The sequence below is a fragment of the Carassius auratus genome, unplaced genomic scaffold (genome assembly GCF_003368295.1).
Source record: "Carassius auratus strain Wakin unplaced genomic scaffold, ASM336829v1 scaf_tig00215695, whole genome shotgun sequence".
NCBI lineage: Eukaryota > Metazoa > Chordata > Actinopteri > Cypriniformes > Cyprinidae > Carassius > Carassius auratus.
The window spans coordinates 53,293-68,310 of NW_020528200.1; the positions used below are offsets into that span (position 1 = coordinate 53,293).

The 15,018-nt window shown below is 38.4% G+C and overlaps 1 protein-coding gene across 1 annotated transcript; it reads right to left on the bottom strand.

Annotated features, from left to right (window-relative positions):
- Window positions 1-8,703: 8,703 nt before the first annotated feature.
- LOC113095382 (uncharacterized) lies at window positions 8,704-12,094 on the bottom strand. Its single transcript, XM_026260902.1, has 2 exons — window positions 12,016-12,094; window positions 8,704-11,194 (listed from the first exon to the last, which is right to left on the bottom strand). The coding sequence occupies exon 2, from the start codon at window positions 11,006-11,008 to the stop codon at window positions 9,659-9,661; it is 1,350 nt and encodes a 449-aa protein (XP_026116687.1). The 5' UTR covers window positions 11,009-11,194; window positions 12,016-12,094; the 3' UTR covers window positions 8,704-9,658.
- Window positions 12,095-15,018: the final 2,924 nt, after the last annotated feature.

Below are 15,018 nucleotides of genomic sequence, written 5' to 3' on the forward strand. Positions count from 1 at the left end.
ATGTTGAAATATGGTTGAAATAAGGTCAGTTGTGGTTTCAACGTTGAAACAACGTTGATTCAACGTTTAAAGATGAACTGTTGAAAAACTTCCAGCACATGACCAACTTTCAACATTGAAATATGGCTGAAATAAGGTCAGTTGTTTTAATGAAACAACGTTAAAAATGTTTAATGCTAAATGGTAGAAAAAGGTTAACAAGCTTTTAAATTATTTATATTAAATTATTTAAATTAATTAATTATTTTAATAGCATTTTAAAATATTTTAGTCATGATACCTATTCTAAAATCTAAAGGTATATGTTGAATATTATCATCATTAACAACAATAAAACTATATACATTTCGCTGCTTTATCACACTGAAACAACTCCCATTGGTAGTTTTATTTTATTACTTCTATCATGATTGGTTAATCTGGCTGTCATTCAGGAAACTGGACAATGAATCGGTTCGCGCCTTTCTACATTTAAAAATATGACCGTTATTGTCGTCTTTCTGTGAGTGAAGCGGCTAACTGTGAGCTGCTGCTCGTTATAACTGACTGCTCTATCGGTCCCGAATTATTTCATATTTGCCTGTACATTTTTTATTTATTTTGAGCGAATTTGAGTCGTGACATGTCAATGGAGAACAAAAACTGTGAACACAAGAAGGGTCAGGTGTTCTGCGAGGTCCTGAAAACATCCTGGCAAAATGAGGTAAGAAAATCGCTAACGTTATCTTTATTATCTTTTGAAAATAGTAAAGTATTACCAGAGTTTACAAATGGGTAGTTTAAAGGACATGTAACCTGCAGATAAATAAATACCCTTGTGTCTATTTTTGCATTGCTTTATCACAGCTGATCAAGTTAGGTGCTCACCTAATGTGTTGCTGGTAAGAGCGATTTAGAGATGGTTTAGAGATTTTCCCATATTTTCCTGATATGTATCCCATGCATTAGGTGTGTTATATATGTTTGTATTCTTATAATAGTTTCAAAGTGTTTTCTGAAACATATAAGTGCAAATGTCGGTATTTAAATAATATAATTTTAATGAATTAATGAAAATGAATAAATAAATAAAAGGATTGTTTAAAGCCATGGTTCTCAAAGTGTCAGGCCCCCTCTAGTTGTTATGCAGGTGAATCACTAAATTAAACTAATTAATGTTAATACATTTTAACTTAATCTTTGAGTAAGTTTTTTTTTTGCACATTTAAGTATGTTACAGTTAAAGTACAGTACAGTTTTGTAACTTTTGTTACATAATTACATTTAAAATTACATTTTAATTTAAACTTTTTTTTTATTTACCTGTGTATGTAAGCACAGTTGTAGTGTTAATGTTCAAACATGGTAAAGTGTCTGACAACAGTAAATATTCTTATTAGAATAAAACTGCCTCATTTTTTAACTGTAGACCTGTAGCTGAATAGTTTGGCCTACTACGCTGCTGAAATGTAATGTTGGTCATTATGGTGCAACTTAATATTTAATAACAAATATTTTCTGAAGTGGTACTTGGTATAAAAAGTTTGAGAACCAGTGGTTTAAAGAAATGGTATAATATGAAATCCTGCTTTTTAAGAACTTTTCAGTAAACCATTTCTTCTTTCCCCTTGTAGAGTCATCGGGGATCCAGCTTGTTCTTGAAACATTGGTAAGAAATTGTTCATCTGCTACATTGCACTGTCACTTCTGCTAGAGATGCTTTGAGCTTTTGTGATAGGTTTTGATTGTACTTAGTTTATTAAAAATTTACTTAATTAGATTTTATTTGTTTTACTACACTGTATTACTAGTGTTTTGATTAAAACAGTGTAACTGGGGGCTCTGAAAACACTGCTTGTGAATAATTTGTTAATATTGTAAATTTTCATCTGAATACATTAAATAAGTGTTTAATGAATAGTGTTGTCCACTTTGTTTCCAACCTCACTGTTACTGAACTGTAAAGTGAAAATATTGTGTGATTTATTTTGCATTCAGTTTTCAGTTAAATATATTTCACAATATCAAAGTTATTGTGAAACATTGTGGACATACCTAAACAAACTGGTTAAATCTTATGTTCCCTCCAGAAGTTTGCCCTCTGCAAGTGAACGACGCCTTGTGGTGCCATCCCAAAGAAGTTCACAATCACTCTCAAGGACCTTTTCCTGGACTGTGTCCAGCTGGAGGAATGACCTCCCAATCTCAATCCGAACTGCTGAGTCTTTACTCATTTTCAAGAAACATCATAAGACTCATCTTTTTCACCAGAACTTAACCAACTAATGCTAGCACTTTTCCTTCTTTTCTTGTCTTTCATATTAAAAAAAAAAAAAAAAAAAAACCTGGCTATGCGTTCTGTACTAGACTAACTGAGACTTGTCATGGCACTTGTATACTGTTGTTGTTCGCTTGTACACCTGACTGCTTCTGTTCTTCTCATTTGTAAGTCGCTTTGGATAAAATCGTCTGTTAAATGATTAAATGTAAATGTTTATACAGGACGGTACAGAAAGTGCACAGGTGGGAGAGATTGGAGGGGACGGCGTCAGAATGGACCTAGCGCTGGGACACTTTCAAGGATCACCCGAAGCACAACCACACTGTATACACTAAGGCTGCTGGTTCTAACATTTTAGAGTGCCCTGCAGTAGAAATCTCATTCTGCATTCCCCACGGTAAAGAAGATACAGTCCGGGGGGGTTCCCATTAGAAATCAACTGGTTGAAGGTTCCCTGCTCGTACTGTGCAACACATTTTCACTGCACAAATGTACACAACTCTTGTAATGAGACACATTACTAAAACATGTTTTTGACAGAAACTGTAGGTTTCCACCAAAATAAAAGATCCACTGGTTTCAATCATAAAGGTACAAGGGTTTGTCTTGTAAGTGCTGAAAAAAATATGCATTTTTGTGCCGAATTATTTTACAAAAACCTTTAAATATTATTGTATTTGGATTGTTCTACTACATGTTTTTAGCATTACATCCATGCATACTCTGCATAATAAAGTGTGGGATTATTTTCATCTGTTTTATACAGTATATTTCCAAAATTTAACTGCTTTTTGACAATTTTGAGCATGTGGTAGTTTATTGAAGTTGTTTGTAAAGCCATTGCTAACAGTCATTAGATTTTTAGCCTTGCATGTACATTGTTGATCTAAATGCCAACTAGGATCTAGGTGTATTTATATACGAGGTACGACGGGGAAACAACGTTGTGTTATCAACGCTGATTAACTTTTCAAAATCAACACCTCAGCACGACCCTAATTCACCCATAATGCAGGTAAGACGGTGAAACAGCGTCGCGATTTCAACGGTGAATCCACGTCGTGATTTCAACGTTGATCCAATTTGCAAAATCGAAAGGTTATTCAACGTTGATTCAACGTCGGGATTTCAACAGTGAATCAGCGTTGTGATTTCAACCGTACATCAACGTCACGATTTCAACGGTGAATCAACGTCGTGATTTCAACGTTGATCCAATTTGCAAAATCGAAAGGTTTTTCAACGTTGATTCAACCATGGTACCTGACGTTGTTTCAACGTTGAATCAACGTTGAAATGCCGGCTGGGATGGCTAACATCGGCCAGTTTCAGCATCAGTGTTCAGCTCCAACCTTAATCAAATTCACCTGAACAAGTTCATTATGGTCTAAATCAAGGTTGGGGCAAAACTCTGTTGCTCTCCAGGACCAATGTTGGCCATAGTGCCAACATAGTGCCCAATTGTCTCGAGCAGTTCCTATCCCTCTTTTCATGTATTTTGTATGTCTATGCTACCCGTACCTGGGTGACGTCATGATCAGTTGAGTTAAGTAAAACAAGGAAGACCCGACTGTGAAAATCACCTCGTGTCTGTGTCGTCTTATTCTTCACTTTAAAGTTTATAACATATGTTACCGGTCTCAACAAAGAAGGATGAGATATAGTAACTGTATAAAATGATGAGAGAACACACATTAGTGTCTGCAGCGTTTTGGCGCTTTCTTTTAATTACTTTTTTTCCTTTTTTTAAAAACCTTTTCAGGTAACAGGTAAGTGTAACTCATTCATAACAGGTCATGCATACAATTTAACTCACAGCATTTAAATGTATGTCCATTAAGTCAGCTAGTGTAATACATTTGACCATTTCTCTTCTATTTTACACTTTTGAGCAACTTTAATAACATCTGGATACAACTTTGCATGTGTCTTGTCTTGTAACATCACACCGTTTTCACTCAACACTTTAACGTTTCACTTTATCCATTTTATATATATATTAAAGTTCTAAACAAAGAGAAATCAGAATACTTTCTATGAAACAGACAGAATAACTCAGATGAAATAACCAATCAATAATCAATAATTAACAGTCTCCACTAATGTAGATATGTTTTTAAACACTTACTAGTGTATATTTTTAGAGAAAAACATCATTTTGAATTTCACTTTTACACATAACAAAATGGTGTGAGTAAACACAATACAACCCATTATACAGCTCAACCTGGAAAATCTATCAAGATTACACCTGAAATATAGTTGTTGTTGTATAATTGTTTTAAACCTCTTACTTACACATACCATCATCTATAAGCTTCATGAATTTAGACTGTTTACTCATCTGGAGATTGCATCGACGGAATTACAAATAAAATAATCATTTGAACACTCACAATCAATTAAACTGAACAAACAGAGTCTTAAAGCATTTATGAATGTCTCAAGTGTCACAATTGATCGATATTGATCCATACAAACATTTTACATACCTGTATAAAATGATGAGAGAACACACATTAGTGTCTGCAGCGTTTTGGCGCTTTCTTTTAATGACTTTGCCCTTTTGACCCTAACGTCATTCCTCATCACTCTAGTGCAATGCGCCACCTACAGGCCTCAATCAGAATACACTTAATTCTGTGTAGCATTAGAATAACTTTTTAGACTCTTTTAAATACTTGAACTGAAGAAAGAGAAAAAAAAGAATAGTTTTGGGTTACCTATTATTACTCAGTACTTTTATCTTTCACTGTAATATTTTCAGTCCGTCACACTCTCCCTCATTTTTTTTTATATGACTCCTGACATCAAAACTAGGTCAGTCTATTTCCTCTCAGTCATTCATCTAACAAGTCCAGATAGGTATCGGTTGCCACCAAGGAACTGCATTAAATACCTTGTAAGTCATTGGACTTCTCGGAATCATGTAAGGCTGTACTGCATTTAAATGACTTTGTCTGTAAGTCGGTTGACCTAATATGTCATAAGTCAGTATTCCTTTTGGCTTTGCTTGTCTGTTTGATCTTCGTAAAGTCTCTTGGTCCCCTTCATCAGCACTCTCACATTGTTCATTTTGCCTTACAGGTAATTCTCGACTTGACGGCAGCAGCTTTTCTGGGCCGTACTCGACAATATCCTCTTCTTCTAGAACTTGCTCCTCGCCTTCTGCTTGATCATCCTGTCTGGTCACTGGTTCTGACAATGGTGTTGCCGAAGGGTAAAACTCTCTCGCAATCGGTCTTAACTGAGATCTCTTTTCAGTCTGGGACCTCTGTAGTAGTTCAACGTGGTCATGATTTCCTGCAGTCACTGGCAAGTAAGGATAGTACCATTGTTCGTCCTCCGAGCCTTCCTCTTCCTGATCCACACTCGACTCTGTGACTTTCCTCTTATTCAGTTGTCTCTTCTTTACCGGTACTTTTAGAGTGTGATCTTCAACAGGTAAATCATTCACTGGGAGTAAAAGGTTTCTGTGTAATACTCGAATTGTCTTTTTACCAGTTTCAGGTTGGATCTTGTACACAGGGCCCTCTTTGATCCTCTCCAATACTTTGTGCACTTCCTCCTCCCAGTAGGGACGAAGCTTGCCTGGCCCTCCTCTCTCAGAAAGGTTCCTTACTAAAACCCGATCACCTGGCTGTAGAGGTACTCCTTTCACTTTCCTGTCATAGTACTTCTTTCCTTTCGCCGATGACTTTTGGCTATTTTCGGATGCAATCTTGTAAGCTTCTTGCATTCTGGATGCCCACTTCTCAGCAAACGTCAGGTGGCTTTGGGTCTCTTTTTCCGGTTTTAGGTTAAACATCAGGTCAATTGGCAACCTGGGGGACCTCCCATACAGTAAAAAGAACGGTGAGTATCCAGTGGCTTCGTGTCTGGTACAATTATACACATGAACCAGATGTGGAAGGTGTTCTTTCCAATCAGCCTTTTTCTCTTCCTCCAGAGTGCGAAGCATTTGCAACAAGGTACGGTTTAGCCTTTCAACTGGGTTACCCTATGGGTGGTAAGGGGTAGTCCTTGAATGAGAAATCCCTGCCAGTTGTTGCAGTGTCTGGAACAAATTATTTTCGAACTCCCGTCCTTGATCATGGTGGAGTCTCTCTGGATATCCGAAGCGTGGTATGAAATCCTGAAAGATCTTCTCTGCTGCCGTTTTCCCTGATTTATTCTTTGTTGGATATGCCTGTGCAAAGCGCGTGAAATGATCCACCAGGACGAGTATGTATTCATGCCCTCCTCGGCTTGGCTCCAAGTGCAGATAATCAATGGAGACCAATTCGAAGGGTGAACTGGTGGTAATCGTACCCATGGGCGCTCTCTCAGGAATATTTGGACGCTTCCGTTTGATACAGTTGCACTTTTTGATCACATAATCATCAATTTCCTTCTGCATGAAAGGCCAGTAATATCTATCCCGTGCTAAATGGGTTACCTTGTCAGCACCAATGTGACCCATGTTGTCGTGGAGGTTCTTCAAGACCAATGGCTTCAGTTTTTCAGGTAGGACTAGCTGTTTCCGATTACCAGAGTGTCGGTATAGAATTCCTTCCTCCACTACTAGTTTGTTCCACTCCTGAACCAAACGTCTGGTTCCTTTGGTCATGACGTCTTTCTCTTTGCTATTTGGGATCCAGCTGCTTTCCTTAAGCTTGATTACTTCCCTAATACTTATGTCATCCTGTTGTGAAGCTCTGATATCCTCTTGGGCTATTGGGGATACCATCTGCCCTTTCAACATTTCCTCTTCCCCATCAATTGCTGAGTAAAGAGTCAGTGAAGCCACCCACGGTACCTCCTCTTCAATGACAGCCTTGCTCCCTTGCCAAAGGGCTGACACAACCTCAGATGGCACAGTCTCCGTGTAATCACTCAGGTGGTCTGTGATGTCTACTGGATATCGCGAAAGTGTATCTGCGTCTGCATTCTGTTTACCTGGTCTGTACTTTATATCGAAATGGAAATCTGACAATTCACCGACCCAGCGATGACCCACAGCATTTAATCTGGCGGTACTCAAGACATAAGTCAATGGATTATTGTCCGTGTACACTGTAAATGTTGGGGCATAGTACAAGTAATCCCTGAATTTGTCACAGATCGCCCACTTGAGAGCTAAAAACTCAAGTTTACCTGAATGTAAATGGTAACTGCGCTCTGCTGGAGTCAATGTTCTTGAGCCAAATCCGATAACACGAAGTTTACCGGCTTGTCGCTGGTAAAGTACAGCACCTAAACCCTCATTTGATGCATCGGTGTGCAGCACGAAAGGCAAGTCAAAATCAGGGTATGCCAGAATTGGTGGATTGGTAAGCATCTCTATGAATTTTGACACAATGGCCCGATGTTCAGATGTCCACTGAATAGGAGTTCTCGATGGCATTTGTGCTTTGGTCTCATTCCTCACCTTCTGTTTACTTTGGCTGGTCTTTGCTACTTTCACAACCGACTTTTCCTTGGGGTTCTGCAGGAGCTCATACAGTGGCTTCGCTATTCTTGAGAAATCCTGGATGAAGGATCTGTAGTAACTTAGAAACCCTAATAAAGTTCTAACTTCCCCCACTGTTTTTGGTTCTTTCTTTTTCAATTGCAATACAGCCTCAAGATCCTTCGGGTCAATCTCAATGCCTTCTCCTGACACCATCCGACCAAGGTATCTGACCTGCGTCTTGAAAAGTTCACATTTCTTTGGTCGGAGTTTGATACCATACTCACGCATTCGGCAGAGCACTTGCCTCAGGTCTTCGACATGCTCGTGAAAGGTTTTTGAATAGCAAAGCACATCATCCAGGTAAGGAGAACAGCATTTATCTCTTATTCCCTCTAGAACACTCTCCATACACCTCTGGAAGGCTGCTGGAGCATTAGTTAATCCAAAAGGGATCCGCTTCCACTCATAGAGCCCCCAGGGGGTGCTAAATGCCGTCATCTGCCTTGACTCCTCATCCACAAATCCCTGATGATATGCACTACCCTGGTCAAGAATGGAGAACCATGTGAATCCTCCTAGACTGTCCAGCAAATCTTGTATCCTCGGTAGTGGGTGTCTATCTGGAATCGTCTTCCGGTTCAACTCTCGAAAGTCAACACATAGCCGTAAGCTACTGTCCTTCTTCCGGACACAGACTACTGGTGAGGAGTACGCCGAGGAAGATTTCTTAATCCAGCCACGGTCGAGGAGGTTTTGTACATACTCTTTAACTTCCTTGTATAGGGGTTTTGGAATGGAATTGTAGCACTTCTGAACTGGGGTGTCATCTTTTAAATTAATCTTCAACTTCAGATTTGGGATGCATCCTATATCTCCATCATCATGAGCAAAGACATCAGATTCGTCGTAAAGCATTCGTCTAACTATCTCCTGCTCTGGTTTTGAAAGGTGTTCCAAATCGACAGGTGGGTGCCACTTAATTGCTTTGTTGACGGGTTACTGACTTCCCTTATCTACCTGGCTCAACTGATTTACATGAACCTCCCTTCCCTCCTTGTTGTTTTCTTTTCTAGCACCACCACTTGGAATGAGGGGTAGGACTTCAGATACTGGAGTGATATTACCCAACACTGTCCTTGCAGGGAGGTAAATGTCATGTTGAGTGGAATTCAGGACAGGTATCTTCACTACTTTAGATACACCATTGGGCACATCAACCACAGCCGGAAATAGTTCAAGGCCATCTTGGACTGGCCATTCTGGAAGTGGTTCGAATGGCATGACTCCCCCTTCAGGCCCACCTCTAATTCTGCATTTGACTTCGCAGAGTTCGCCTCTTCTAACTGTGAGTCCTGTCTTCCCTACTTTTACCACACAACTGTCCCACATTTCCTCTGAATCTGCTAATTGCACAACATCATTGACGATATTGTTAGCTATGCCCTGTCTTACATTCATAGCTTTACTCAGCAAAATGGTTAGATTTTCAATGCTATTTGGCTGGTCACTGCTTCCTCTGATCAATTCTTCAATGACATTAAAACCCAGAAGTGGATTGTCATTACAGCAGTCGCTTACTAGCATTGGTACCTGAATGGAAAAGGTTCCAGATCCATCACTTTTGAGTTCAAAGAGTACTTCAATCCATCCAACAAATGGAATCACACAGCCATTGGCAGCAGTAATTAGAAGCTGATGGTCAGAAAATAAGTCTTCTATAGGCTTGATAGGCACATTTGGAAGGAACTTTTCTACCCACGTCTTTCCTACCATGCTTACTTGAGCCCCTGTGTCCAACAGCATTTCAGTAAGAACCCCATTTAACCAACACGACAGCATACATTTTCTGCCAATCAGTTGTGCTGCTTGTTTTTTTGGTGACTGACGATTTTTCCAACTTAAATTTTCAGAACGGTGTGTAGGCACATAGTTTACCTTGACATGGGACGGACAGCATGATGTGGTCACTGGTTGTCCCGTACCAGTGACCGCCTCCCGTTTCCCACCTTCGTTCCCTTCTTTAGGCAACCAACTGCTCTGTGTCCTGCCTGGCCGCAGCGGAAGCAATGGCAGCAGTCCTGATTTCCTCGCTGGATGCAGTCGTCACATCTACGCTTGCTTACAGGTTTGTCTGAAACTTCAACATTCATTAATGGTGTGGCAGTTTGGCTTTCAATTGCAGCAGGGTGTCTCATCATCTTTTCAAGGTTTTCAGTGAGAGCAGCAACCTGAGCTGTCAGTTCCATTAAGGCAGTGCGATTTGCTCGAGCTTCTCCTTCCATTCTCTTATGCAATGTGTCATAGCTTTTCTCACTATCCTCTTGGGACTGGGAGGAACTAACAGTCAGAAGTTTGTGTTTATATACAGTGCTAAGACGCTTCTGTCTCTCTGCTTCCTCATTAGCTGATTTAGTAACCAGCTCTAAGATGAAGTCATCAGTCACTGTCAAGTCAGAGATGTGAGGCTTAATGTCCGATCTGATATTACCATTTTTCTCATTTAGCCCCTGATACAGTGTATGAAGGAACACTCCCTGCACCAGTCGTTTGTCATAGTTAAACTCTGATCCATGTTGTGATGCAGAGATAATTTTTTGTTTCAACCCCATTAGTCTATAGACAAACTGCTGTGGAGTTTCTTTATCATGCTGCTTAGCATTGCTAAGCTCCTGAAACAATTCAGTGCTACTTCGTTCTCTCATATGCGACTTTAAGAACCGTTTCAGTTCTGCAACAGTGAGATCATCTTTGTTGGTCAACATATCTTTAAAGTTACCTGGTTTGATCATTCTTAACACTGTGCGTATGATTTCAGATTCAGAGAATTTTTCTTTCAAACCCTCATCAATTTGTTTGCATACACTGTTGTAACTCATATCTGAACTAGCATCTGAAATTACACCACCATGCATTTTGAAATCTCTGCGGGGCAACAAAGCAGTAACATCAGTCAATCTAACCAGCCCAGATACCTGTTCTGTCATTGATGACCCACCACTAACATCTTTACCATTGTTTGCAGTGTCCATGTCTGATTCACTCCCCTTGCTGGATTTTAGTTCATCAATCTTGTCTTTGATGATCAGCAAACGAGACATACCTTCATCTTCAAGCGTTCTAAGCTGATCGCTTTTCATGTAGTCCACGATGAATTCAAAAAGTTCAGGTTCATTGGTACCCGTCACTTTAGGAACCTCCAAGCCCCTTTCATCTTCCAGTGATGAAGCAAGACTATACAGCTGTTCTTCACTCAGCAGATGAAGCTGTTTTTGGATATCCCATTGCAACGCACGAAGAGGAGCTGAAGACGCCATCTTGACTGGAACCCCGAAGACTTGCACTCACAAGTTGAACAAACTCACAGCATTCCTTGTAGCTCAATCCAGAGGGTTACACTGGTCTCCCACGTCATCAGTCTCGAAGCTGATACCAAGATCCTAATGGTTGGACGAGCCCCCAAAATGTTACCGGTCTCAACAAAGAAGGATGAGATATAGTAACTGTATAAAATGATGAGAGAACACACATTAGTGTCTGCAGCGTTTTGGCGCTTTCTTTTAATTACTTTTTTTCCTTTTTTTTAAAACCTTTTCAGGTAACAGGTAAGTGTAACTCATTCATAACAGGTCATGCATACAATTTAACTCACAGCATTTAAATGTATGTCCATTAAGTCAGCTAGTGTAATACATTTGACCATTTCTCTTCTATTTTACACTTTTGAGCAACTTTAATAACATCTGGATACAACTTTGCATGTGTCTTGTCTTGTAACATCACACCGTTTTCACTCAACACTTTAACGTTTCACTTTATCCATTTTATATATATATTAAAGTTCTAAACAAAGAGAAATCAGAATACTTTCTATGAAACAGACAGAATAACTCCGATGAAATAACCAATCAATAATGATTAACAGTCTCCACTAATGTAGATATGTTTTTAAACACTTACTAGTGTATATTTTTAGAGAAAAACATCATTTTGAATTTCACTTTTACACATAACAAAATGGTGTGAGTAAACACAATACAACCCATTATACAGCTCAACCTGGAAAATCTATCAAGATTACACCTGAAATATAGTTGTTGTTGTATAATTGTTTTAAACCTCTTACTTACACATACCATCATCTATAAGCTTCATGAATTTAGACTGTTTACTCATCTGGAGATTGCATCGACGGAATTACAAATAAAATAATCATTTGAACACTCACAATCAATTAAACTGAACAAACAGAGTCTTAAAGCATTTATGAATGTCTCAAGTGTCACAATTGATCGATATTGATCCATACAAACATTTTACATACCTGTATAAAATGATGAGAGAACACACATTAGTGTCTGCAGCGTTTTGGCGCTTTCTTTTAATGACTTTGCCCTTTTGACCCTAACGTCATTCCTCATCACTCTAGTACAATGCGCCACCTACAGGCCTCAATCAGAATACACTTAATTCTGTGTAGCATTAGAATAACTTTTTAGACTCTTTTAAATACTTGAACTGAAGAAAGAGAAAAAAAAGAATAGTTTTGGGTTACCTATTATTACTCAGTACTTTTATCTTTCACTGTAATATTTTCAGTCCGTCACACATACATAAAATGGTGTCAGAATATCAAAAATATAAAAGAAGAACAACAGAAAAGATGAAAAGATGTCGCTACTGTGTGAAAGAATCTATGAAAAGATCAAAGATGACCTTTTGAAAAACTTTGATGACCTGTTCTCTGGCCTTGTTTGTTAACCAACTGAGCATCACATCAAAACAGACCCCAATGTCTCATCAGTGATTCATCCACCAAGAAAGGTTCCGGTGGCACTCAAAGACAATAGAGTCGAAGAGTTACACAAGATGGAAAGCATGGGAGTAATTGTAAAGCAAACCGAACCGACCGAGTGGGAACAGAATAGTAATAGTAGTAGTAGTAGTACTTTATTGTCCAGCCTTAGCTGAAAATTTATCTTTGGTCTCGCTATAAAATTACAAAACATTTAACAATACACAACATCCAATAAATACATCTAACCATACACAACATCCACAATGACAAGATTAAAATATACATTTCCTATCTCTTATTCAAAAGACATATTGCATTTGGTACAAAGGTTTGTTTATATATTGCTTTCATTGCTTTTGGTGTTCCATAACAACGACGTGATGGTCAAAATTCAAAAACATGATTCAAGGGGTGTGTTGTGTCTCTCGTTATAATCAAAGTTTTTCTCTGAACAGCAATTTGGTATAACTGAGCGACTGACTTTTGCTTTAATCCTATAATTTTCCCAGCTACTCTTATAATTATGTCTAATTTAACTTTATTCGCAGAAGTAACTCGTCCGAACCACACAGTTATATTATACCCTAAAACACTCTCAATTAAACCTGTATAAACTTTTTGCAACACAACTTTACTCACACAAAATTCTTTCAGTTTCCTTAGCAAGAATAGCCTTTGGTTTGCTTTCTTACAAATAAGAGCCACATTATCAGAGAAGTTTAATTTACAGTCAATCATGATTCCTAAATACTAAAAAGTCTTCACAATTTAAAAAGTTTGATCACATAACATTATTTCTCAAAATGTACACAGTCTTTCCATAAAAGTGCCACAAGTGCTATATCATCTGCATATTTATATAGTTTGCAATTTTCATGCTGCATCCTTATACCACTTGTATAAACAGAAAATAAAAGAGGTGAACAGGATGCATCCTTGGGGTGCCCCCATGTTTCATATTATAATATCTGATTTGAACCCCAGAACACAAACTCGCTGTGGTCGATTTGTTAGAAAATTCTTTATCCAATGAACTATTCTCCCATTCACACCTAGAACCAGGAGATGTTCCAAGAGTAAATGTATCTGCATGGTATTAAAGGCAGAGGTTTAATCAATAAAAAGAACATGCACATAAGCCTTTGCTTGTTGTAAATGGCTAGCAATTGTATTGACCGTAGTGAGCATTGCATCCTCTTTTCCTCTTTGCGATTTATATGCAAATTGCAGTACATATAATTGTTCTGATATGTATGGTTTTAGATGATAACTAACTACTCTTTCCATGCATTTAGCTAGTATTTAGTTTAATGCCACAGGATGAAAGTCCTCTAGATCTTTTGCTCTCACTTTTTTCGGAAGGGGTCGTATAAATGATAATTTCCACGTACTTGGTATCGTCTGTAAGTCTAATAAAACCTGAAATAATTTTGTTAGGGGGTAAGTTACTTCATTTACACATATCTTTAAAACTCTGCCCTTAAGGCAATCTGGACCCGGTGCTTTATAGGGCTTAATGCATTTAAAGGGGGGGTGAAATGCTCATTTTCACTCAATCTCCAGTTAATCTTGAGTACCAATAGAGTAGTACTTCATCCTTCATATCTCCAAAAAGTCTTTAGTTTTATTATATTTGTAAGAGAAAGATATTCGGTACCGATTTTTTTTCTGGAAAAACACGAGCGGCAGGAGGAGTGATGTGTGGGCGGAGCTAAAGAATCACGAGCGCGCGTAGGCTTTTGTGTTGAGAGCGTCTGGAAGCTGTGACATTACCGTGAGGAAAAAACCATCTTTCAAAACAAACCATGGATAACAGTCAGATTCAGCCATACATTTATGATCCAGAATCAGATCCCAAGGCTGAAATTGAACAAGAGCAGCAGCAGCAACGACTACAGCAGGACGTCTCTATGTGGTATATATTGAAACTGTATATATTTGCTTAGAGGTTTTGGAAAATGTCTAAGTTCCAATTTATGTCGGCTTTTTTTTCTTTAAAGGTTTACATGTGGGAAGTGCAGTTTGATTCCAAGGCGGTAAATGTTTGCTGCCAAGAAATAGAACCGGTTAGATAAACGTGAGATGGGCAGTGAAAAGAGGGGAAAACACAAGGTCTCAAAAGTTTTTTAAAAGTAGAAATTATTTTAATTTGAGCGCAGTGTTTTTAGAACACCATGTCATGTGCTACTTTTACAATATTTGTGAGTGTTTTCTCGTGGTTTATGAGGACATGAATTGATTTATGGATTATTTTATGTGACTTATCAGTACACAAGCGGAACCGTTTTGCACATCAGATTAATATTTTCATAGAAAAACTATGGACTAGTAGCGCATTTCAATGAAGAAGCGCACTTTGTGATTTATTATTAAATAATTCATTTATTTTTCATTGACATTTTTTCACACGCATTGTGTATTGTTGTTTGGAGTGGTTTAACAATAAACAAACAGAAACCTACAGTGGCCAGCTAAACAACCGTATTTAAATACACACACACACACCATATATTGCATGTTGTTTACTTG

Bases quoted from the DNA above. Each gene is read 5' to 3' on its own strand.
- LOC113095382 (XM_026260902.1), bottom strand. From the start codon at position 11,008: ATGGCGTCTTCAGCTCCTCTTCGTGCGTTGCAATGGGATATCCAAAAA.